The 23,753-nt window shown below is 45.0% G+C and overlaps 1 protein-coding gene across 1 annotated transcript in view; it reads right to left on the bottom strand.

The window, feature by feature from the left end:
* JARID2 (jumonji and AT-rich interaction domain containing 2) overlaps window positions 1-23,753 on the bottom strand; it is a 184,511-nt gene that overhangs the window by 60,891 nt on the left and 99,867 nt on the right. Inside the window, exon 3 of the mRNA XM_084510902.1 lies at window positions 8,179-8,320. Within this exon, the coding sequence (XP_084367028.1) occupies window positions 8,179-8,320 (142 nt within the window). The remainder of the gene's footprint in view (window positions 1-8,178; window positions 8,321-23,753) is intronic.

Genomic DNA, 23,753 nt, shown 5'->3' with positions numbered 1-23,753 from the left:
CAGTGCTCACGGTGCCCAGCACCTCTTCCATCAAGAGACCTTGGACCCACTCCCTATGGGGAACAAAATTGGTTTTGATCCAACACATAGCAATAAAAACACACACACTACGGTCGTTTTTGGTGAATCGGCAGTAGTCCATGCTCATGCTGTCATTTCCATGCATTCTTCAGGTCAAGAATATATTCTTACCACTCAAGCAGTGAGCAGGTTCCAGATTGGCCATGAAAATAAAAATGGAATAAGATTTCCTTGAGTTTAGTGTTTGACAAACCAGCATAGTCTTCAAATATTTAAAAAAAATATTTAAAAAGGTACCTAAAACTCAGTGTTGGGATACACCTCCACTTTAAGGCCCTGGAGTTGTGCTTGGTTTATTTTTATTGTTGTTGTTGTTATTAATATTACTATTGCTATTGTCTCCAGGGCACATAGGACAACATTAGTCCAGTCCAGGCTGGCTTTTATCTCAGCGTAGTTACAAAACACTTGGTTAGAATTATAGTGAAAATGATTTCATGTGCAAACAGACCACGGCCAATTTCCTCTAAATGTTCATATAAAAGGAAATCACAGGCTTCGATCATCAGTCCGCTTAGGTTTTAGTTAAAATACAAGGTAGGTCTTACAGTGCTTAGCAGCAAGATCATCAGAGATCCTGGTGGGAGATTGGAGAAGCTGCACCAATGTAGCCTACTAAATCGTGTCCAACCTGCCACAAGAAAAATTTCTTTGCAGCTTTGCATTCCAAATGTTGCACTGAATTAGGAGATGAAGGGCCCTCTATTACTGCAAATTAGAAAATATCAATGGTGTTCTGACTGTATTTGTCTTCCCATGTCTTTTGTTTCCTAATCCTTCGAAAGATCACTAAAACGTAGCATTACTTCATGAAATTGTTAGTAAGTGTAGTCGAAGTAGAACTACTTACTGGCAAATATGACAGCATTTTACAGCCTCATTTTAGCAACAGGTTTCCACTTCTCCATTCTTGGCCTTTTATTCTTGCAGCAATTATTTTTATCTGTTGACATCTTTTTAAGCTCCAATTTTAATTTTATGCAGGAAACTGAATGTGTTTCATTTAATTCTGAAAACCCATCCATACTTGACAGTGCTGAATGCTTTTTCTTTAAGTAATCTCTTCTTTTCCAAGAGAATAAGACCGCTGCAAATGCTACCCTGATTAATGCTAGGTATCAAAATTGTAAAACAAACTCTCATTCTTTAAAATAACCTCAGAGAAAGGAAATCATGGTATTGTGGTGATCTTCAAAATGCAAATCAATGTCTTTTCTTTTTTTCCTCTCTTTTGATTTTAAATTCATTTTGGGGAATTATGAATGAAGGAATAAGTGGAAGGCACTCATTTGTAAAACTTGTGAATCTGGGGTGGTTTTTTTCAGACATTCATGCTGCAGAAACGCTGTAGAAATTGATTCTTGGAGTGAACAAACATCTATAGGAGCTCTGGGCCCCAATGCTCATTTGGTGAGGATGCAATTTTCTGCCTATGAGGGTAATAAGATCCAAAGCAAAAGATAATAGTATTTCAAGTTATCCATGTTTCCACTATTTCGGATGAGAACGACTGGCTTTGGAACAGCAACAATAGCCAGAAATAGCCGAGGCACAGCAACAAGGCTGTCTCTGCTGACGTTACAAAATCCCTACAAATGTCCATCACATGTAACATTTCCTCCAGTGTAGATGGGGCTTTGGGATGAAAAAACACTCAGGGACTGTTCAGATACTCAATGGAAAATGGTTTTAATATCATCCTGTCTCTTTGAAATGCCACATAAGTGGATTGGCCACAAATGCCTTACCCTCTGGACAGGAGAGTAATAGAAAGATAATTTTCAGAGAGAAATGAAGTCAAGAAGGTTCTAAAAAGGATCAGATGAGAGAGATGCTTCCTCTCCCCCTGGCCCTCAGGGACGGCAGGCTGAGCACGGGGCTGTCAGAAGCTGAACTGTAACACCAAGGTAAGAGGGCAAGCAACAGCACAGATGCACACTGAAAAATGACAGAAGAAAACAGACGCAGCAAAGAGCTGATGTTACCCTGAAATACAGGCTAGACTCTTACATCGATGGCTCATGTGCATCAGAAAACCTCCTTCACACTGACGGATAAATGTCCTTGCAGAAGTGGCTTTCAGTGCAGAATCTGTCATTTCCTACGCTGTTTTAGAGCAAGCTCTGCCCAGTATTCAAGCAATCAACATCTGGCCTGTCACACCTGGGGGCGAGACACGTGTATAAAAGTAAATGACAGTAGGGATGATGGGTTATCACGCAGCTGAAAGGGAGTTTGCCACAGACGGAACCACAGAACCAGCTGCACCGTCTGCTCTGGCTTTGGAAATTCCCTTGGAAATCACCTGGGGAAAGCCAGGAAGAAGAGCCCGAGCCCAAGATCACCATGTCCTCCTCCTGTAACCCTCGCTTCTGAAAAGAAGGTGGCAGGTGAGGACAAGCGAGTTTGCTTAACGTTTCTCTGCTGCTATAAATCATACCTCCACAATTATTAAATCCCTACTCGGACAAGCTGTTTACATAGCTGTCTACCCACAAAGTTACAGCGTTCCCAGATTCCTCTACCTTGTTATATCTTTGGCTGTCGGAGAGAAGAATCCATGTCAACAACTTCTGTTTGTTTCTCATGAAAGAAAGAACATTAATCACCTGATTTTTCCTCTTTGCACTACATAGAATGATCTCCTTGACTTGTGTAATAAAGCAGGTAATCTGTCATTTCACTATTCTTGCACAAATTCACTCCCATGGACTATTACTGTTTTGTTTATAAGGCTTGTTATTTAAATATAAATGTGCAGCACTAAAAATATATTCCACTCGTACAAGAATTTACAGAGGGGGTAAATATATATATATATAATACATAAATCTTACTGTCGTTTTGTTTTTACTGCGGATTAATATAGCTCTTCTTCATAAGCAAACAAGTGGTGCAGATTTGCATAGCCTACTGAAATTAGAAAAAGATAATACAAGCACCTGGGTTGATAAGTGGGATTACATTATGTGGTGGCAGGCAACAGCTGAACGCAAATACATTATATAGTGTTTCAATTAGCAAAAAGACAATTCACTGAAAAGGTTCTGGAAAAACACTTTGGTATGACGAGCAGTATCCCACTTTCACACCTGAATTGTAATGCACTACTCTCTCCGTCACCCAGAATACCGAGTAGTGATCCCTCCCAAACATACATACGTGGGAGCAGGATTGACCTCGTTTTACGTCTCGCATGGAAGATGCTAAATCTAGTGTTAGAGAGACTATTCATTATTAACTATAAAAACAATTTGATGAAAAAAAAGGGAAAGAAAAAGAAACCAACCCCAAGCCCCTTCACTCTTTTGACAGCTCTGCTGCAAGCAAGCCTTTTGAAGCTCAAGTTGAAAAGGATATATCATTAAAAGAAACCATTTAAATTAGCAGCTTGCCTAATGCACTGAAGCTTGCCTACCCTGGCTTTCTGTTGTGCTAAAGGTGTAGTGCAGCTCTGCCAGTCTAGCAGCTGTGCAATCACCAGCCAAAGGAGACTCTCTTCCTCTTCCTTGGCCACGTACTCCCACCCCTTGGCTTGGCAAGCTTCAGCGTTCACCTAGCATCTGGGAGTTAAAGCAGCATTTAAAAAATAATAATAAAAGGAAAAGGGAAATTGAACAGGCAGCAGAAAGCCAGCACTATGCAAGGGGCAAGAGCACACCTCACGTGCTGGCCTTGATGCAGCACAGAACCACGCTTCTGACTCTCACAAGCCTGAGACTGTTAGCAGAAAGCTGCTGTATTAATTAAAGGCCTCAGAGGTTCCTAATAAACAACTTCTGTCCAATCTAGCTGGAGCAGCTTAAAACACAATCACTCCCCAGTGGGTTCTGCCTTCCTCCTGCTAGCGATGACCTTCCCTGTAGCAGAGCAGGACAAAGAGAAGTGCCCTCTCCCGGGAGCTGCACGTGCTCTTGGTCCAGGTGCGGATGCACGCCCGCTCTGCTGCTCCTGCGACGGGGTGGTAATGGCCCCGAGGGACAGGGGAGATGGCAGGGATGTTTGGTGTCCAGCAGCTGCTCACCTTGCACGGCTCTAATGCAAGTTTAAGGCACAGCCATCTTCACTGAGTGGCTCTGAAATAACGTGCAGCAGCTGTGGAGTGAAGAACAACAAGCTTCCGACTGGCACAACCCATACGAGACTAGAAACGCGGTCGACTGTTGAATGTTTTCAGATTTTCTCCCCTGGGTTTTGTGCTGAAATCTCTTCCACCCAATTTTTCTTCCTTCCGACTAAACAAACCTTTTTCTTTCCCTTAGTGGAGGAAACAGTCTAACGTTGAGCATAAAAGCAAAACGTAAAGCTCAGTGGCTATTAAAATCAGCCGAGCCCCTCTCACTTTTCAAAGCCTCGTATTAACAGAACTTTACAATAAAAGATAAATGCCTTTGGCAATGCCCTGCGTGCATTGCTGGGGACGGGGGTCCTGCGAGTGAATGGCTTCTGATTAGTACCAGGAAGCAAGCAAGAGCCCACTGTCACCAAAGATGAACGCACTGTCATATCCAGCCTGCTCCGCACGCGTCTCTTCTTGGGTAAGGTGAGCAACCGTTGCTGAAAAGCTGGCCCTGCACGCTGTTATTAATACAGCCGTGGCTGTGTTCTCCTCAAGAGTTGCTCATAAAAATTTAAAAGCATCCAGCACAGTGACTCAAACCCCTTTGGCCTGTTACCTGTTGACCATCTCGAGTGAGAATCAGAGCTCGAGGTTGGAGAGCCGTAACGAAAAGAGCATGGGCTTACAGTGAAGTTACGCTTCCCCTTCGGGAATAAGACGTGGCAATCACCTTTGCTGTGGCTTTTTAAAATGCACAGTCTGCTCCGTGAAGACCGTCCAGCCTGATACTTTATCAAGCCTACATACAAAGCTTTTGTTCATCTCCCCAAAAAGTATCAAAGAAACTAGCACCTGCTCTCACTTAGACAGCAATTAGACGGCAACTCATTACACAACGGGTTCGGCGTAGCGTTTTAAATGCGATAGTTGAATGCTTTTGCCAAACGTTAGAATAACGTGAGCACCTCTTTACAGGCTGAAAGTAGTAGTTACTACTAAGATTAACTCCCTTCCACCCAGGCCTGGTCATGCGTAACACACGCAGCTCAGGCCAAAGCAAGTCTTTTCCATTCCTTGAGTGGAAACCCAAACAAATGTAAGTACTTTGACATCCTGTGCTGGCCATTATGGCCACTCCCAGTCCAGCCAGACCCCACATATTCTGTAAGTAGGGCTCATGATTTTTTGACTGATCTGGAGACTTTACACAGGCAAAGCTGCGTATGTACTTCTGTTCCTCCTTACCACCACCAAGCTATCACAGCTGAAACCTGTAGCATCAGAAAACAGCAGGTTGTGCACTTTTGGTACCATTCTGTCATTTCTGTTGAAATCTAAAACCCTACACTTGAAAAGAAATGGAGATGGGACTTTCCCTCTTGGCTGCAAACTGTGCAGAAAGCTGCCTCCAGCCCCCAGACAGCAAAGCTGTTAACTACCAACAAGTACCCGTGTGCCTGTCAGCACCTACCCCTCTACAACTAATCCCCTGACCAGTAGCCCACTGGAAGCAGCCCCTGCCTAGTTGCTCCTCAAGGAAAACTGACACCGGAGATTGCTGGCATGGTGAGACCACAACGTAGTGCTAGTTGCTCACACTCCACTCAGATTGCTATCCATCCATATTCTTGAGCAATTTCTCTCTGAAAAAGGAAGAATTTGGATCAAATATAAATGCAAATTGAATGCAGACATGCTGCATACATGCTCAAATCCATCAGAAGAAATCTGCCAGATCAGTTTGTTGAACTGACAACCCTGGAGACCAGAAGATTGCCAGACAGGACAGACAGGAAGAAGGCACGAGAAACTGGGAAGAGGCTGTTTGCCTCCACAGTACCAGCCTGTCACTACACTGAAGACCCGCAAGGTCAAACCACAGCTTTCAACTACCAAATAAACTGGGTCCTGCTACAGGACCAGTGGAAGACAAACAACTGGGCAACTCTGGGCTGGGGAGGGAGAAAAAATGCATAAAGTACACGCTGCAGCTCGAGTACTTAAAAATGTATTTTAGCACTAGGGCACCGATGGTTGTACACACACCTGAGCCAACAATCGAAAAATTTGATTTCAACAAAGCCCAAGGGGAAGACGAGGAGGACACGATTTCACAAAGCTTGATCAGTTCAGGCAACTATCCTATTGACATCCTCCTCCATGCCAGGCAAGTTTAGCTCAGCAGCCATTTCAAATCTCATCCCTTTTACTCCTTCTCCTGCCTATCTTTTGCCCACCCAGTATTCCTGACACAGCTCTGTGGGTTCCCGAGATGACCTGGTTCAAAGCATGATTACGTATGCAGCTAAGCAAAAAATGAGAGAGAGGGAGAGAGGGAAGAAAGGACAACACCAAAACACTCAGCACAGCTTCAGAGAAGTTAAGAGGGGTCCAGAAGAGGTGTGTCAGCAAAGAGGAAGCTAGGAGAGGAAGGAAGATAAAAGTCTGTGTTGGGTGTAAAAGGAAACAAAACAGGAACGTTCCCCTTCGCAGCAAAACTAACGCTGTTTCAACGGCTCATGACGCATAAAGAACTGAAAGGGTGCCTTGTCTTCCACAAAAGACAGAAAGACATTTTTCATCTTGGCTTCCTTTTTTGGTTTTGTTTTGTTTTTAGCCTGGAAAGTACCAAAGGCACTGGAGTTCCCTGTTACTTTTCATGTCTGATGAGTTGGTGTCCACAAAGTGAACCAGTCGTGGGCCTGAACCATCCAACTGCTTCTCACCATCGGAGTCCCACAGCCAAAACTATCAGATATCCCTTTAGAAAAATTTCTCCTGCAACACTCAAACGCAGTTTCTTGCCAAGAACCCTGGCAAAAAGCCTAAATCCATCCTCCTCCCACTATTGCTTTTAATCCTAACCAGCTCCTTCAAGCTACTCATCACCCCTTGACCCTTGCAAGCATGGCTGAGGAACGAGGGCACTGAACAGAGGGGACAGAGCAGGCACAGAGGACAGCAAAAATTCCAGATTTTATTATGACACACCACACCAGAGGAGCTAGTAGGCGTATTCAGAGATAGATTTTGGGTTTGGTGCTTTGGAGAGGTGAAGAAAAGCTTGGGGGGTCAGGGGTGGGAGGTATGGGGACTGGTGCCAGGAAAGGCACCACCCTCCTCACCCCATATCGGGCTACCCAGGGAAATTCATAAGGTCACACAGAACATTTCTTCTGTGTGAAAGAGAGCTTTATTTTATGGTTCACATTGGACTGGGACTAGGGTGAGAGGAGCGTGGAGGAAAAAAGGTTGAGAAAGCATTTTCCATTTCTCTCTTTTAAATGGCATTTTTCAGTCAGCCTGTTTTGGTTCTCACTTCATACAGGGGACAACTCCCAGCCTCTGCCTGCATTTTCAGCATATTTTCTGCAAGAGATTGGCTGGAGTCCTACAATTTTAACCCACATTTTGCACATTCAGGGTAAGAACTCGGAAGAGTTCAACAAGGACTTCGTAACTGATTTCTAGGAAAGAGGAGGCCGCTTACCACAGCATTATCTCAAAGCAGTCCTTTGCAATCGATACCCACAACACTGCATTACTCCAGTTTCTCTTTTCGAAAGTGTGTTTTTTTTTCCCTTTTTTTTTTTTTTTTTTTTTTTTTTAATCTTACCATGGTTTCCTTCACGGAAAATTAAAAATAACAATAATAACACTACTTCAGCGATGCTTTCCTTGAAATTACACACACATACTTATTGATACATCCCTGAGATGCCATGGGGGCGGGGAGGGGAGGCAGGGAGAGAGTACTAAGGCATATAATTTAGCAATCACCTACTGCAAAACAACTGCTTTTACATATTTTTTCAAAAAAAAAAAAAAAAAAAAAAAAAAAACAGCAAGCACTGTCTATACTGATGGATGAAGCCAAAATTCACAGTATCCTCGCTGTTACCAGAAGGACTCTATGCTGGAAATCCTGTTTATGGCAGCGCAACATTTGCAACCTTACTGGTAGCATAACCACAACCTGATAGCACGAGAGGGACGAAGCAGAAAGGCAACTTCTTTAATCATAATGCTCTACCGACCTTTTCCTCGAGGGCCCCTCTTCGAAATCCGAAGAACTAACATCGTTGCTCGTTGAGGACACTTGCGATGCATCGTCCTTCTCATTCTCCAGCTGCTCTGATCCCGGTCCTAATCCTTTAGATTGGCCATTAGTGAGAAGTCCTGCAAACACGAGAAAGTAGAACACAATATTCAAAGCCTGAATAAGCAGCGCCAAATGGATTTTATAAAAATTCACGCATTACACTAAAATAGAGAGTCGACTCCCAAAGCAATCGTCTTGCAAAAAAGCTATGCTGATAACATTGATTTCGCACAGAGGTACTTCAACAAGCAACTGGCTGATTGCATGTTTCTGATTTGGTTAGCTGTAAGGCAGCAGCTCCAAACAGCTACCCTACAGGTGTTTGCAATCACATTTATAATCTTGTCACATCCCTTACGCTAAAAGGGGTACAGCTTAGAGTCATAAACTCATCTCTGTGTTGTAGGCAGCCTGTTGACTGCCGCAGATGAGAATCTTTTTCATTTATCTGTAGATCACCATAAAATTAATCTGCCGTTTAATTAATTTGTCGTCTTCTTGCGCTTCATTCTCCTGTTTCCAACGATAACAATTTATGATCCTTTAAAAAAAAAAAAAATCCTAAACCCCAAAGGAGTTAACATCAAACAGACGTTTCTTGATTCTGAATCTTCTGACCCAGCATCGCTCAAACCCAGAAACTCCTGACCACAGGCAGAGGTGCACGGGGCAGGGGAAGCAGGGATGCTTTGTGCCTTAGCCCTGCTGGAAGCACAGCACAGCAAAGTCCCGTAGATGGCAGAAAGCATCGGGCCCTGCATAAGCACGCTGCTCAACAAATTTTGCTTATTCTGCTCCAAGCAATAAATACAAGATGACTTGACTCTTCCGAAACGACAGCAGATAGTGAAGCCACTCAGACTTAAGAAGGAATTAAAGGAGTAATATATTCCTCAGTAAACTTTATGATGAGAGGGAAGGTAATTGCTAGCAACGTTATCAGCTCAGTATGAGTCGTAACTTTATCCCGAAGAACGCTTTCGCATCTCCCCATCAAAATGCGTCAGTAAATGGCATTACAAAGCTTTGTCTCATGGCTTTAGTTCCTCAGAAGAACGCTGGTGGGACCTCCCTCCCTCGGTCATCTCAGCAGCCCTTTCTCTAATTGTACTCTAGAAAGAAAACAGGGAGAGGGGTGCCTGCTTCCCCCAGAAGCTGGAATATATAAAATTAAATATATATTTATAAATATAGCTTAAAAAGCAGAAGCCTGAACTTTTTTTTTTTTGGGGGGGTGGAGAAAATGCAGTTAACTCCTCTTTTTTTTTTTTTTTCCACCCCCCAATATGAACCCCCCAAGAGGAAAGTTGAACCTGAGCTAGGCACTGATTTCTGCGTTAAAACATCTCCTCTAACCAGCCTGAGCCTGATGCAGCCAAGTGAAATGACCACGCTTACAATTTTACCCCCCTTTTGTTAAATTGCTTGGGGTGTTTTCCTTTCTGTTAAAGAGACCTCAATTCGTGATCTAGCAGGTTTTAGTATTTGATACTTCCATGGGGTTTGCAATGCAACCCTGCGATGCGATGGGGGGTGACAGCATTGCTTCTACATATTTCAGAGGAACTGAAGCAGACCTTTTCAAAAACACATTAAAAAACATTAAACACTTTGATTTTATGCTGAATGCACCCTCATTGGAAGCGGCAGTGACCAAGTTTATTCTTAAAAGTGATTCAACTTCTGCTCCACGTTTTTCCATGAAACTCCTGCTGATAAAATTTACCATTTTTAAACTCCAGAGAAGTCTAAATCAAGCATATCGTTTGAGGCCCGATACTCAGTAACTTAACTCTTATGACAGGATTTGATTAGCTTTTCCAAGAGCAATATTTGTTCTGGAGCCTTGCCATATGTAAAACCCAGCAAACTGAAGTGTATGAGTCAAGAAAATCACCTTTTGGGCTGTCAACTTGCATGCACTTGGAAGGCAATTTCTATTCATCCTTTCTCCCTGCCAAGCCATCAGTGCACTTGGAAGACAAGCGTGATTTGTGCCCCTTACGGAGAAATATTGGTTTGTCTACTATTATTCATCACAACCGGCACCATCCCCAAATGCAATAATACCGCAGATAACCAAAGTTAGCTATCATCAGCTGAAACCAATTAAAACAAGTGCCCTAAAACGGAGGCATAAAGCTGCGAACGAGAGCTACTGATAAATAACGGGAGCGGGTGTCATGTTCTACAGCTTTTCAGGGTCAGCATAATTGCAAAATTCACTCAGCAGTGATGAAAGGCGCAGACATCCGCAGTCCACGGGAGCCGTCTCCTCCCAAGCACGGGCGAGGAAGCACATGCTGAATTAGGCTGTTAGAAAGTTTATTGTCACTCCATCATTTTTATATCAAGTGCATTCGGTGTGCCCCCAGATACCTTTCCCTTTGAATGCCGCTCCTGCTCGCTCTCCCTGCGATGAACAGCGCCCTTCACTGCCGTGCACCCATCAGGTTGGAGGCCCAGGGGTGTCGCAGGGCAGGGCGAGGACCCTAATGGTGTGTGGGGTGACACTTGGGCACCCTCATCGCCCTTAATGAGCTGCCACCGGTGCAGGTCTGCTGGGATGCTGCGGGGACAGAGTCCTGCTCACGTCCATCCACATGGGTTTGACTCTCCAAGGTTAACCGAGCAGGAGGAAGCAGCAGTTCATGGTTTGTAAAAGTGCAGCACATGGCACGAACGTAAAGAGGGAGAAGGAACTGAGCAAGAAAGGGTCAGTCCCCTCGCGGGACTGCTCATTATTCAGGCCTCGTGGTCAGAGTAAATCAGAGTTAATAAAAATAAATTTTATTCCCGTAGTATTGAGCAAAAAAAAAAAAAAAAGTGTTTGTTTTAGGAGTCATATTAGACTTAATGTTTTTTAAAAAAAACTAAATGTCATTAAATTTAAATTTGAACTTGGATTATATGTGGGTGTAGAATTTCATATATGAAAATGAGTTACATGAAATCATAATTCATACGTACAGAGAAGCAGTGCGTACTCGCTGCCAAAGTTTAAAAGGAACTGAAACACATGAGCGGCTCAAAGGCACTGAACAAACACTGCTTTAACTGAGTCACTAATAACGGATTACTTGACTCAGTCAGAAATGCAGAAACTCACATATCAAATGGTCCCTTAAATTGGCTATTCTGGCTTCAGCAGATCAAGATTAGACACTGTGAAAGAAAGGCCAGCTACTAATTCCTAGTGATTAAAAAGGGTAGCTTAAAAGTGAGCTGCAGAGATTTTAACATCCTTTCCACAACGCATCCCAGACACACGGATGTCAACTTTCACAGTTTTGCCGAATCCTTTTTTAAGCTGCTGCATAACCTGTGACGGCAAACCGTGCGCTGCTTAAAAAGAAAAAAAAAGAAAAAAAAGAAAAAAAAAATCTGTTTATCAGCTTCTAACTGCGCTGCGAAAACAGCAGATGCAAGTATTACGTCCGCCCTGTTACAAAGCTGGGGGGAAGGCAGAAGATCCCTCTCTGCCTTCTGCACACCAGTCAGTATTTAGGAGACTGCACTCCTGATACCTCCTTTTTACTTGCCTTTCACAGCCCGAACGTTTTCAAACCCAGCCGTGGCTACGAGTCTGTTTCCTCGTTTGCTTTTCCACCCTCTGGCTGTCCCACCAGCTCTCGGTGCCCTGCAGGAGCTGCTCGGGGCCATACCTGCTGTGCCAGGCAGAATAGGGAGGTGGTGGTGCTGGGTTAGCAGAGCGTGCTCCCCGAGGTCCCACAGCACCTCGCTAGCCCGCTGGCTTCTTGATGGTGGTTGTTAATTGAGCAGGGGCCTTGCTGAGCCTCCTCCAGCGATGGCCAGCTCCCTTTCACCGAAAACAGTGCGTGTGAAAAGCAGTTCAATCAGCTTAAATGAGTTTACATTAGGGGGCTTGCACTGCCTTAAGAGGATTGCTTTTCCTAAGGTAGACTTGCTGTTCCAGTGCAGGCAGGGCTTAGTGTGTATCGGTACAGCTTTGCTAACCTTACCAAATTTGGTGACACCCACACAATTTTAGCAGCAATCTGCAAGTCTGTGCTCGAGCCAGGATCTAACACGTTTCTGGACACCTGGAGAAATGTCTGACAGGCACACGCTGGGCAGGTGTCGGGAGCACCAGGCTCACTGAAGACATGATGTGAAAATCAGAGTACCCGGGAGCACGCTGCACAACAAAATGCTGCAGAAGTACAAATACACAGGGTGGGGACAGGAGGAAGAGAAAAGCAGAAAGGAGCAACGTTAAGGAAAGATGGAAAAAAAAAAAAAACGCAAGGGAGGGGTTGAGGTAGGTTAGTCGGTTTTAAGAATAGATGAGATGACAATGACCTGGTATGTTCTTCGTTATGAAAGCTACCGAATAATCAGGAAACCACTCTGAACAAATCTCAGCGTCACGTGGTTAGTCGGATGCAGTGCTTGGGTGAAGGGACTTTCACAGTGTTTCCAAAACACCGTTTCTGCATCGCTTACTATAATGCCAACAAGGCATCTGAATACGAACGTTTCCGTGACCTCTTGCAGCGAGAGAGCAACACCTCCTTCAGCGAGCTGCTTCCCCACGCTCAGGCGGCTCAGGAAACGAGAAGCACTCGCTTGTATTTCCAGTCAGTTCTCACAGGCGGAGGCAACCCACAAAGCCATCGCGACAGAAAACCAGCAGTCAGCAACGCTCAAACGCAAGCCAAAGGAACTAAAAATGACCTAAAAAAAGGGGGCATTTCACCACGGCTGCGTTCACAGCTTTCTGTACAGGATGAGGACCTTGAGCCAGCCACTGTGTGGCAGGGAAGTTATGGTGCAGATCCCTAGTACACCTAAAATCCACACCTGGGCTCCCCGGTGTGTCTTAACCGCGGCCGATGCCAGTAGATACGGGGTTTGCCTCCCCCTTTGCATTCTTCCCCACGCACTGCAAGCTGAGTCGCCGCCGGCTGGTACAAAGGCCCAGTTTTCAGGGCAATTGGCAAAACAAATAAAGACAAGTTGCAAGAAGCTAGAAAAAAAAAAAAGTGGATTTACTCAAAGCAGCGTCCTCCGCGCGCCAGGATGACAGCGTTATTTATGGGGGCACGCAAGAGCACAGAACAGGAGCAGATCTTAGCTGCGTCGGCACGGAGCTCGAGCTTTGCTTGCTGATGGACTCGCCTGTCCCAGCTTCGGCTGTGCAGTCTTGGCAGCATACAGGAAAGCTTTGCAGAAAAAAAAAAATATATATATATATATACAAATAGCAATTTACTTCTCTCTGCAGCATCCCTTTTAGGAAAGCTGCAGCAGCAATTAACCACACACACCAGGGCTGACAGGCACATGCCATCTGAACGGGGGTAAGCTCTTGGGTATCTCTGCACTGCGTAACTCTAACGAAGTTGAATCCTGCACGCATGATGTGGAGAAATAAAGGTACCGCCTTCAGCTCTCAAGGTATTTCCACTACCTGTAGTTTCAAGCAGATAATGTTCTGTATGAAAACCAACATCAAGCAAACCAAAGCGTCCCCACACCCTGTTTTCCTTCAGCCTAAGCACCACAGGACTTGAGTTTATTAGGAGCTGTAATGCTACACACAAGTTTACTTGCCAAGCATCCTCACTGAATAGCCCTTGCCCATTTTCCAAGTGACAAACAGCTACAAGACAATACAAATTCACATCCCATTGTCAACAACCCTGAATACCTTCCTCTTCCCAAAAGCCCTTACATGCCAGAACACAAGCTGAAACACTACCAAGAGCTTGGTAGGCATGTTAAATAAAACCATTAATCATTTGACGCCAAGTTAAAACATCCCGGTATCTCTAAAACATCTGCAACAGCCCGCATTAATCAGCACATTGTACGGAGTTACTGTATTTAGCTGTTGTATAGCTATGCACAAAAGATAATTTAGTTTTACAGTGCAAATGCCATCTGTCACATTGTCACAGCATGACAAGGTATCACATTACATATTAAACAGACAACACGCCTCGAAAATAAGGCCTATTTTCATGCCACGGTTGTCTTAGAGACTAAAGAACTGGGTTTTCACGGTAGTCACATAATTTAAAAAAAAAAAAATCTCTGGGATAAGAGATACCTATCTGCTCTTTTTTTTTTTTTTTTTTTTTTTTTAAGGTATGGATGTCATTAAAAATGCTATTTTCATCTCACTTGGTAATAAAGAACTACAGCAGTTTTCCATCTCTTAAAAAAAAAAAAAAGAAAGAAGAAAAAAAGCAAAAAGCAGCCCACAGCATGCAGCAGTCATTGTTTACACCACATGATGCCCTGCATTGCCACGCTAATGGTGGTTAACAGCACGTGGGCTTTTCGGATGACAAGCCACTGGACATTAGGTTGATTGTGGTACATCAGAGAGCACACGCATCCAGGAGTGCTGTTGTGCCAAAATCTGTTAGCAAATAGCTTGCACAGGCCTCCTAAATGGCCGGGACAGGGCTTTCAGATGTGGATATACATCATTACTGTGGAAGCCAGGCAAGAATGACATTACAGCACAAGATGTTTTTGTCAGCTTGTCAAAAGACGAGATCACCAAAGAGAAGCGATTAAGTAACACAGGTTGAAAGAAGCTCCTTACTCCCATTACATCTCCGTCCAAAATCGCTATTAAGCAAGCGAAGACATTTATGTGACTTTGTTCCCTACGTATGAGCCACTCATCAAGCACCTGTTAGCATCATTAATTGAAATTACATTGTTCTGATGCTTTAACACTACTTTTTTATGTTCTGCTTTTCTTTGCCTTTAGGTTGCCGGTGTTTTTTTTTGTGTTGGTGGTTTCTTTTTTGTATTAAACTGGTAGAAACAAGGACGTAACAGCCAAAAATGAACCTCATTTACTTCTGTTGGGAAACCACCCCAGGCCATAATACAAGGCTCCGTTTTATTTATGAAATATGCATCTGGAAGAAATAAATAATAATAATAAATAAAGGAACCAACACTTGCAACATATTACCCAGAGAAAAACCTCACTCAAAGCCTACATTTCCATTATTTTATGTTTATACAAAAAAAAAAAAAAATCCATTCAAAGGGACACACCTCGCTGATTAAAGACATTTCTCAGCTTGTAAGGACACAGTGAAAAATCAGACCACCTGTTTCCCCCAAGCAAGACACATTGACACTTCTGGTGCCTTGTTTTTTTAATAGGACAGAATGGAGGTGATTAGCCTGGGCTCCACGGAGGTGTGGTCTGGACAAGTTTGGAAACAGGAATACAAAGCAGGGCAGGTATTTGCATCACAGGTGAAGAAGAAGCAAGCAATAACGCTCACTCCAAAACACTGGGGAACAAATAGGTTTCATCCTAAATCCTCTTCTCACAAATCAAAAGAGCTAAGCTGGAGGTAAAACCAACAAACACCTTGCATTTCTGCACAACCCTCCAAATTAAAAAAAAAAAAAAAAAAAGAGAAAGAAAAAAAAAAAAGAAAGAAACTCCAAGTGGTTGTGCTGAGTCCCAGAATTCAAGCACAAGCTGAGGCTGTTGGGGCTGTTGTGAATGAAGCAGAACAGAGGGGAGGAAAAGAGAGCTGATGGCAAACACTGCCAGCTGCTCCCTATCTGTTATATCGGTAGCATTGTGCTATCGAGCTTCTCCCAATTGCTACTGGAGCAGTGTGATAAGAGAAGAGTGGCAGCTTTTCTAATAAGTAGGTACCAGGCCGTGTAAAGGTCATAAGTTTTTGACAAACAGAAACAGAGTTAATTTTATAGTACTCTAAGCACTCGCTGCTGGCGCCGGGGAAACGAGCACTGTGTCCTCGTCCTGCGTGTTGCCAAGGAGCAGCAGCATTTGATGTGCACAGCTTGCAGCCCTCTCCGTCCCCCAGCCCCTCTTGGAGTGCCGGCTGCAATCAGAGAGCTTCAGAAGAGCAACAGGACTCCAGAGGCAAGGTCCTAGCTGTAGACTTCAGAGAAACACTGCTGGAATAGGCACGGGAAAAACCATGTGCAGGTTAGGATGCAGGGAGCTGGACGCCTGTGTCCTGCTGTTGGCCCTGGACCAGGTCACCTCCACGCACTGCAGCTCACTCACCTGGAAGGTAAAGGTGGTGAGACCAACCTCAAGAGCCCGGAGTTGTCCAGACAGCACCATGTGGGATGAGGGGTCATGACTGAAATCCCTATGTGGCACGTGCCTCGTGTGGGTCTTGGCACCGGACAGAATGGCTTTATTTCTCCCCTAGGAGAACAAATGCCTCTTGATTTGCAGCTATGCCAAGGACATCTGTCCTACAGGACATCTCCTCTCCTGCTCAGTAATAACACATGCAATCTGGAGACAGATTAAATGCACATTTCATTCGAAATCACAGGCACAAGCAGGTCCACAGGAGCGATTTCCCTCTTTTCAGCGAAGGATATCAGTGATAGAAAAATGTGCATCATCACCAAGATAGAGCAAAGTCTGAGTAAGTTCTCAGGTATTAACAAAATCATCAGTGACATATGAATAAATTATTCTTTGTTCTTTATGCCAAAACCATCATGTCTTGTTTATCCTCTCTTTTCTGGGGAATTTTACGGCTGAACGGAGAACCAGTGGGGTAATATCCCACGAGAGGAGAGAGTAAAAGGAAACCCTCAGCGTGCCTGCGAAAGAACGTATTTCATTTTTAAATGTTTTCTGTCTTCCATTTGTGTTTGGCTTAAATCTATTTGACAGTTACTTGAAGAAAAGTTAGCGACTCCATTTCTAATGTGTTTTTGCCTGTTCTTTACAGGAAATCCCTCATATGAAGGAGAGCACATTTTAGGCCTTTGTCACCTACATGGAGCACGAGGTGAGGGCAATTTCTTCCCCTTCTGAATCACTTCTACAGACCTGTCTTAATTTTAAAATAAGTACCATTGTTTCACCAGTTATTTCCCACCCTCAGCATCACAGGGATATGCTTTTAGACTCAGTCTGAAAGTCTAGACCTTACCTTCTCTCACAGTCAAGCTTCCACTAGGAATGGGTGGACAAGGGAACAATAAATCCTCACTTCAAAAACACCCCTACCTTGGCACCGAGGGACGAGGCAGATTAGTAAAAAATAAAAAAAGCCATTCTGGTATTTTAAGTAACATGAGAGGGAAAGCTATGCCAAGAGCAGGTCTCTAGATAACAGCTATTCTGCACTAGAAAGAAAAAATTAGCAAATGTGTCTCCACAGAGTATAAATGAAGGAGGGAGAAAGAAGGTAAAGGCAAACACGCCAAAGCAAGGAAGAGCCTGCTAATTGGAAGAAAATATAACATATGAATGTGCAAATAAAACAACAAGGGAAATAAACAGGCATACAGTGTTTCACTGCTCGCGCTGAGTACGTGAGAGCCCTAAAGAGGAGAGACGTGCGGCTAAAACCCAAAGGCTTAGCACAGCTTGCATCTAGTCGTTCCAATTTCTAGGCAGCCCTCGCAGCCCGTATAATTTGAAAACAGCGTATCTGCGTGAAACTGGATACAGCAGCAACCCAGCATCGTGATTAACATTTGTTACACGCTTTTCCTCTAACGAAGCGTGGTTCCGAGGGATCTGCAGTGACAGCTTGGTGGAATGGGCCGGGCCCAGGGTCTCACAGCGGACGGCCGTGACAAAATGGCCGCTTCTCCAGAGGGAGCCATGTTCCTGGCTGCGGGAGGGCCACCAGCGGGTGCACTCGGTGCCAGCAACCTGCCTGGCCTCACAGCCCCTTCTCCAGCAGCCCCCAGCCTGAAAGACAGGCGTGAGCACGCAGGCTGTGAGAGGAGGCAGCCTGAGTCACTTCTTTCATGGTCACATCGAATTTAATGGCCAAAGGGCTTCCAGGGCTTGACTTCTTACCCACAGCCCACCAGCCAGCCAAACGCCCGACTCCAGAAGGGAAAGAACTCTAACAAAGCAGAAGAAGAAGGGGGAAAAGGACGACAGAAGCATTAGAAAGCCCTTTCGGGGAGGTTACCCTCCGCCTAATCGTCTGTAATTCTGCCCGTGTGTGACAAAAGCCGTGAAAGGCAAACGCTGAATGACATACTTCTAATTGCACAGTCCCACTTGATATTTTAACGCATGTCATTGAGGATTTGCCTTTCGCGACTTCTGCCAGCAGCACGGGCAGCCCTCCAGCCAGCCAGAAACTGCATTTTCCCTAACGTGACGTGAGTGCCGAAGATTTTCTTCACTGCAAGAGCGCGGCACGGCCCTGGGACGCAGCAGCCACAATGGTCCCTGCGGCGAGTGGGGTGGGCACTGGGCCAGAGCTCCCCTCTCCTCCTTCTACTAACCACCTGAGCGGTGATATCTAAGTTTAGAGCAGCTGAATATCCACTGACTTTAGACACTAAGCAGGCCACCGTCCCTTCCAGCTTCACAGCCAAGCCTCCCTGCTGAAGGGCCAGGCAGCAGAGCATCAGAGGATGGTGGGGAGAAAGGCTGCTCTCGCATATCTGATCCCAGCCTTGGCAACCACGCTAGTGTACAGCCCTGAGACATCCCTCAAAACCAGGAGGAAGGTGAGAAGAAAGTTATCTGAGCAATTCTCAAACGTCTTTGTTTAAAGCCACTGATTTCCTGAAGCACAACACCAGTTTTTATCCATAATCCCAGATTTCATCCACAATGCTCAGTGCCTCGCTGCTAGAAGAGAAAGGCCAACTCTTTCCAAGGCAAAACTTCTTCTGGGAGTGAGCCCTTCCCCTCGAAACACCATGCACCACTGATGTCTTCTCCTTTACCCAGAGCAGCTGCCAGGCATCTTAAAACACTAAAAAAACTAAAAACACCTGCATGACCTCCCCAAAATTTGGACTTTAAACTTTGGGGACTTGCTCCTCCTCACTGCTTTTACTTCTGGCCTTTTTTGTTTTGTTTTGTTTTAATTTTCTAGCTTAAAGATGCATTTCCTCACTTTCCTAAATTAAAGGTGGGAAGAGTGCATGTTGTGCTCGGGATGCTCTGCCGCTTCGCCTCAGCCCCCTGTAGCCCCTTTGCAGCGTTACTGTCAGGGGAGAGGAGGCTCGTGACAGTGACAGTAAAACGTTCAGACCAAGCATTGCAAACAAAAATCACAAGCATGATTTGAAAGCCTGACACAAGCAAACAAATCGTTCTGCCACCCGCGTGCACGGGAGCGATGACACTTCACCTCTGCTTAAGTCCTCAGCCTTCGCCTGAGGTACGGATGGATCCCAGCGCGTCTCCTGTGTGGCACCAGCAGGGCTGGGAGGATGCTCGTTCTCTACCTGCCGGGCATTGGGTGATGGAGAAAACACGCCGGGAGATCAAGCTGTAGCTGGGAGGAAGATGCTGAGGAGAAAGCGGAGCTCTCCTGTGCTGCAGTGAGCCAAGGGAAGGTGAGGGGAAAAGCGAGGGGAGCCCAGGCTCGGTGGTCAGTTGAGCTCCGAGGACCTCGCGATGGGAGCACGGGGCACAGCAAGAACGATGCAAGCTGCAGACACCAGATAGAGCATGGGTTAATTAAGACTCTGCTCTTAACTGGGGGACGACTTCTGACCAAGATCATTGCAGCTCTCTGAAGCATCAGCACGTGAAATGTCAGCGATGTTACAGCCTTCAAGGGAAGGCTCCTCACGTGTCAAGCAATTTCCATCTCTATTTCTAGTTGCCGAGACCAGCACCTTCACCTTCCTTTTGTGAGACCTACAGACACACCTTAGGGTGGTGGTAGGGGGAGTGCGAGCTGGGGCAGGAAGCCACAGGCTTGAAAACCTGATGCCAGAGAAGGGCTTGTGAAGGCTGAGGAGACCTCCCACCACACCACCTCCCAGAGGGTTCGAGGAGATTCCACCTCCGTGAGATGTTTGGCTGCTATTAAAAAAGCTTTTTTGCTCAAGTTTTGGAGGCATCAGCAGGGGAAGTAAAACAATGTCAGCTGCTTCTTGACTTAATAGAAACCTTTGAACAACCATCAGCAGACACTCGGACAATCAAGAATATGAAGCGACGCATGTTTAAGAACTTCATCTTAGCAAGAAAAGGAGGAAAAATATTATCCTGTCATTTTTAAAGAATACTGTTTTCTTCCCTCAAATTGGGAAACTATGAAGTGGGCAAGAATTGGTTGCACAGAATTTTCCTTGCATCCATTCACAATGTCGTAATTTATTGCAATAATGATATTCATATTCACTGAATAATGATTCATAACCAAAAAACAACAAACCTTAGCATGTTTCTTGCTAGCCTCAGCATCAGAGAAGCAGAAGTAGGAGGTGCTTCCAACTGGACAGCATGGAAATACAGGGTGAAAACTGTAAGCGAGCTTTCAAAATAATACCTGAGAGGTTATATGCATGCTACAGTTCCTCATTGCCTTGCTACAATAAAACACACGAAACTGATTTAGGGCCCAAAGTACATTACTGGAATTCAAAGAAAACCAACACGACTCTATTTCAAGATGATGGGACAATAGTGAAGGAAAAACAAAAAGAAGAAAAAGGAAAAAAGAAGAGAAAAAAAGAAAAAACAAAGAGGAAAAAAAAATGAAGGCTGCAATCCCTCCCTATGTTCACAGTACTCTATAAAATGCTGAGAGACGTATTAAACTGAAACAGTCGAGGCAACAGAAATCTTCCTGGAGTCAGAACGTCCCCTACCCTGCACGTCAAGGCATCTCTACCAAGTCAAACTCAAGTTGCAAGGACCCTTAAATGGCATTAATGCTTAGCACATGCTTCGCCCTTTGTGTGTTCCAACTGCTTCAAACCAAAGAACTCGCGCAGCAAAGAAACGGGAGAATAACTCTGCATGCCCCGACACGGAATGGGGTCTGCTCCAGCAGCCTGCTTGTCCCACCGCGGGGGAGGACGGCGTGTTTTACAACCCCGGCCCCATGCGGTGGGACGAGGCAGAAAGGACGGCGTCGGCCACGCAGCGGGTGCTGGAGCCGCCCTCCCAGCGGGGCGATGGAGCAGCCAGGGGAAGGAGCAGGGCCACAGGTAGGTCGCTCTGCCTCTTGGTAAAGGAGCCTCCACGGGGCAGGAGCCAAAGCCAGGGCCTGGAGAAACCCACAGCCTGCTCCAGATCCTTGAGGAGCCAACAAACTCCTCGTGCTCTTCCCTCTTGGCACACTCAGGCACCCAGGTCAAGGCTGAGGTCCCAAGTGAAACAGTGTGGTCGCTCAGAGAGGCCACGCAGCAAGCACGGCAGTAAATGACAACAAAAACAGCCTTTTAAATACATACCCACCAGAAAGGAAAGAAAAAAAGTGCACTCTCATTTAATGGAAAAAGGAAAACAGATGACTGGATCCAAAGTGGTGAGCAGGATATGAGAAGGCAGAGCTGGGTTTTTGTTGTTTTTTCTTTACAGACATATAAAATCAAGAATGGCTTTGGCAGGAGCTGGATAGATAAAAGTGGACCACTTGTAAAGGAATGAGGTGGATTTTTTTACTTTTAATTTCTTTCTGAACTTAAAATCTGCCTTAGAGATATTACGGAAAACACTTTCAAGTTTAAAAAAAAAAAAGTCACTGGGGACATGAAGGCCTCATTGTTTTCCCCAAACTTTGTATGTCAACACATACACATGCATAAAATCCTTACCTCCCTTCTGAGACATTAAATCCACACAATATCTCTTGGAGAGGGTAAAAAGGAAATGTAGGTCAAGATGTTAAGATAGGGATTGCTTCTGAAAGATGAAAGCGTAAGAGGACTAAGCTTTCATTCCTTATGTTTCTTTGAGATTTCAAACAGAGTGTTATTTGATAATGGTTCCTTTCAGAAAATTGGAATTTAATATAGCTAATTATAAGTTAGAGAATTAATGTACAGTCAGTCCTCCAACTGAGCGGGTATACCATGCTGGTGCTTTTTACCAGCATGCCCCCAGTGCTTATTATAGATCTTTTCTCCAAATACTGAGGCCAATCTGCTCTCTCATTAGGCCGGATGGCCCAGGAGTTTGTGGGAGGAGGGAAAAAAATAGAAATCAATGATCTGCAGGGCTGTAATGCTGAGCTGCAGCAAGCAGCCTGGAGTTGTCCTCACAGCACGGCAAAATGCAGGAACAGACCCCGCTTGGAAAGGGGAAAGCACAGAAAGTAGAGGACAGAGAATGGAAAACACAAGTAGCAGGAAGGGAAAAGCTCACAGAGAAACGGGAGAACACATTTTCCTGGTTCTGATTAGAAGGGTGGGAAAAGGACAAAACAAAAGCAAAGAGAGAGCAGGGGGAGTACTCCGAATTGTCCACTGCTAACATGGAAGTATTAGAGAATCGTTTATCCTAGGAGCAATCTTAAGTTAAAAATCCTGACCTACATTTCATGGAAACAAAGAGGTATAAATAGGAGCATCCCTCTGAACACTCCTCGGCAGCGAAGGCAGCTACATTTGGACCAGGAACGGTTTTTCTGCGATTCGGAAGCGAGCCACGCATCGCTGTTTCAGAGCCCGAAATAGGTTTGAGATGCTCTATTTCTAGAGATGGCACAAAACGTGTTCGGCAACATCTGCTGCACACCACTGGTTAGTACGTCAAGTAACGCTGCACTTCGCATGGTCTTAAAACATGCGTAGTACTTGAGTGGGCTTTGGGAAGAAGGAATTTGCATCGCGGGAAGGTCTTCAGCCAACAAGGCTCTCGCAGTTTGTTTTTCACCACGGTTTCAGCCCAAAAAGTAAGCCAGCAGATTTCTTTCAGTTCTACAGTGGAGGTGTGAGCTCCTGCAGTGACGTCTCCTCGCCGAGTAAGGCACGAGCTCTGTTTCAAGGTCTCAGTCAGAAGGGCCATAACCATGTGGGGAGAAGGGGCGCATTTGCAACTTTATCAGGAAAGATTTGTGATATGTTAGCAGACGAATTCCTCTGGAGTCGTACTCTTCTTTGGCATTCCCCCACCTGGGTTAGGGAAGGATGTTCCACAGGGAAAAACCCCACACCCTGGCAGAAGACACCTCTCCTCTCAGAGAGAATAGCACTGGTTTTTACATAAAACAAACAAGCTACAAGTGCAGCGAGGTCCTTCCTGTCACACTTAGAGCTTTAGGGAGCTGAAGTCTCTGTGACAAGCAGTACTTCTCCATTGCTTTTCGACCTTAGTGAAGAGAAGCAGTGTGCATGGATAGCACTCTCTCCATCAGTCCGCTCGCTGGTTCCTGCTGCCTGAGGAAGAACCTGGTGAACCTACTGTCAAGGAGGGAAAATAGTCACGGTTTCCATGAGACTACCCCAACTGAGTCCAAGATGATTTGAGAAGCTTTAAGTAGGGATTTAGTTCACAGTTACAATGTCGATCCAGCCAGATGGTAATCCAGCATCACCTCAACATCTAAGAAACAGTCTAAGAAAGTCTGCTTTTCAGGCCATTAGTGGCAGATGCCTAGAACTACAACAGAAAGAACGGGAGGTTTCTATGCCTTAACTAACGACCTATTTATCCTGTTTTATGAACAGAGTGCTTGTATATAATCCTCTACTATGCCCTGGATGCTAATCAACCTTCAAAAGACTTCACATGCCAGTTTTATTGGAGTGTCTTCCACACCGCCATAAAGGGAACTTCAT

Source organism: Aythya ferina, assembly GCF_964211825.1.
Source record: "Aythya ferina genome assembly, chromosome: 2".
NCBI classification, from domain to species: domain Eukaryota; kingdom Metazoa; phylum Chordata; class Aves; order Anseriformes; family Anatidae; genus Aythya; species Aythya ferina.
Note: the sequence above shows the minus strand (reverse complement) of the source record. Positions and strands in the feature narration are given on the sequence as shown.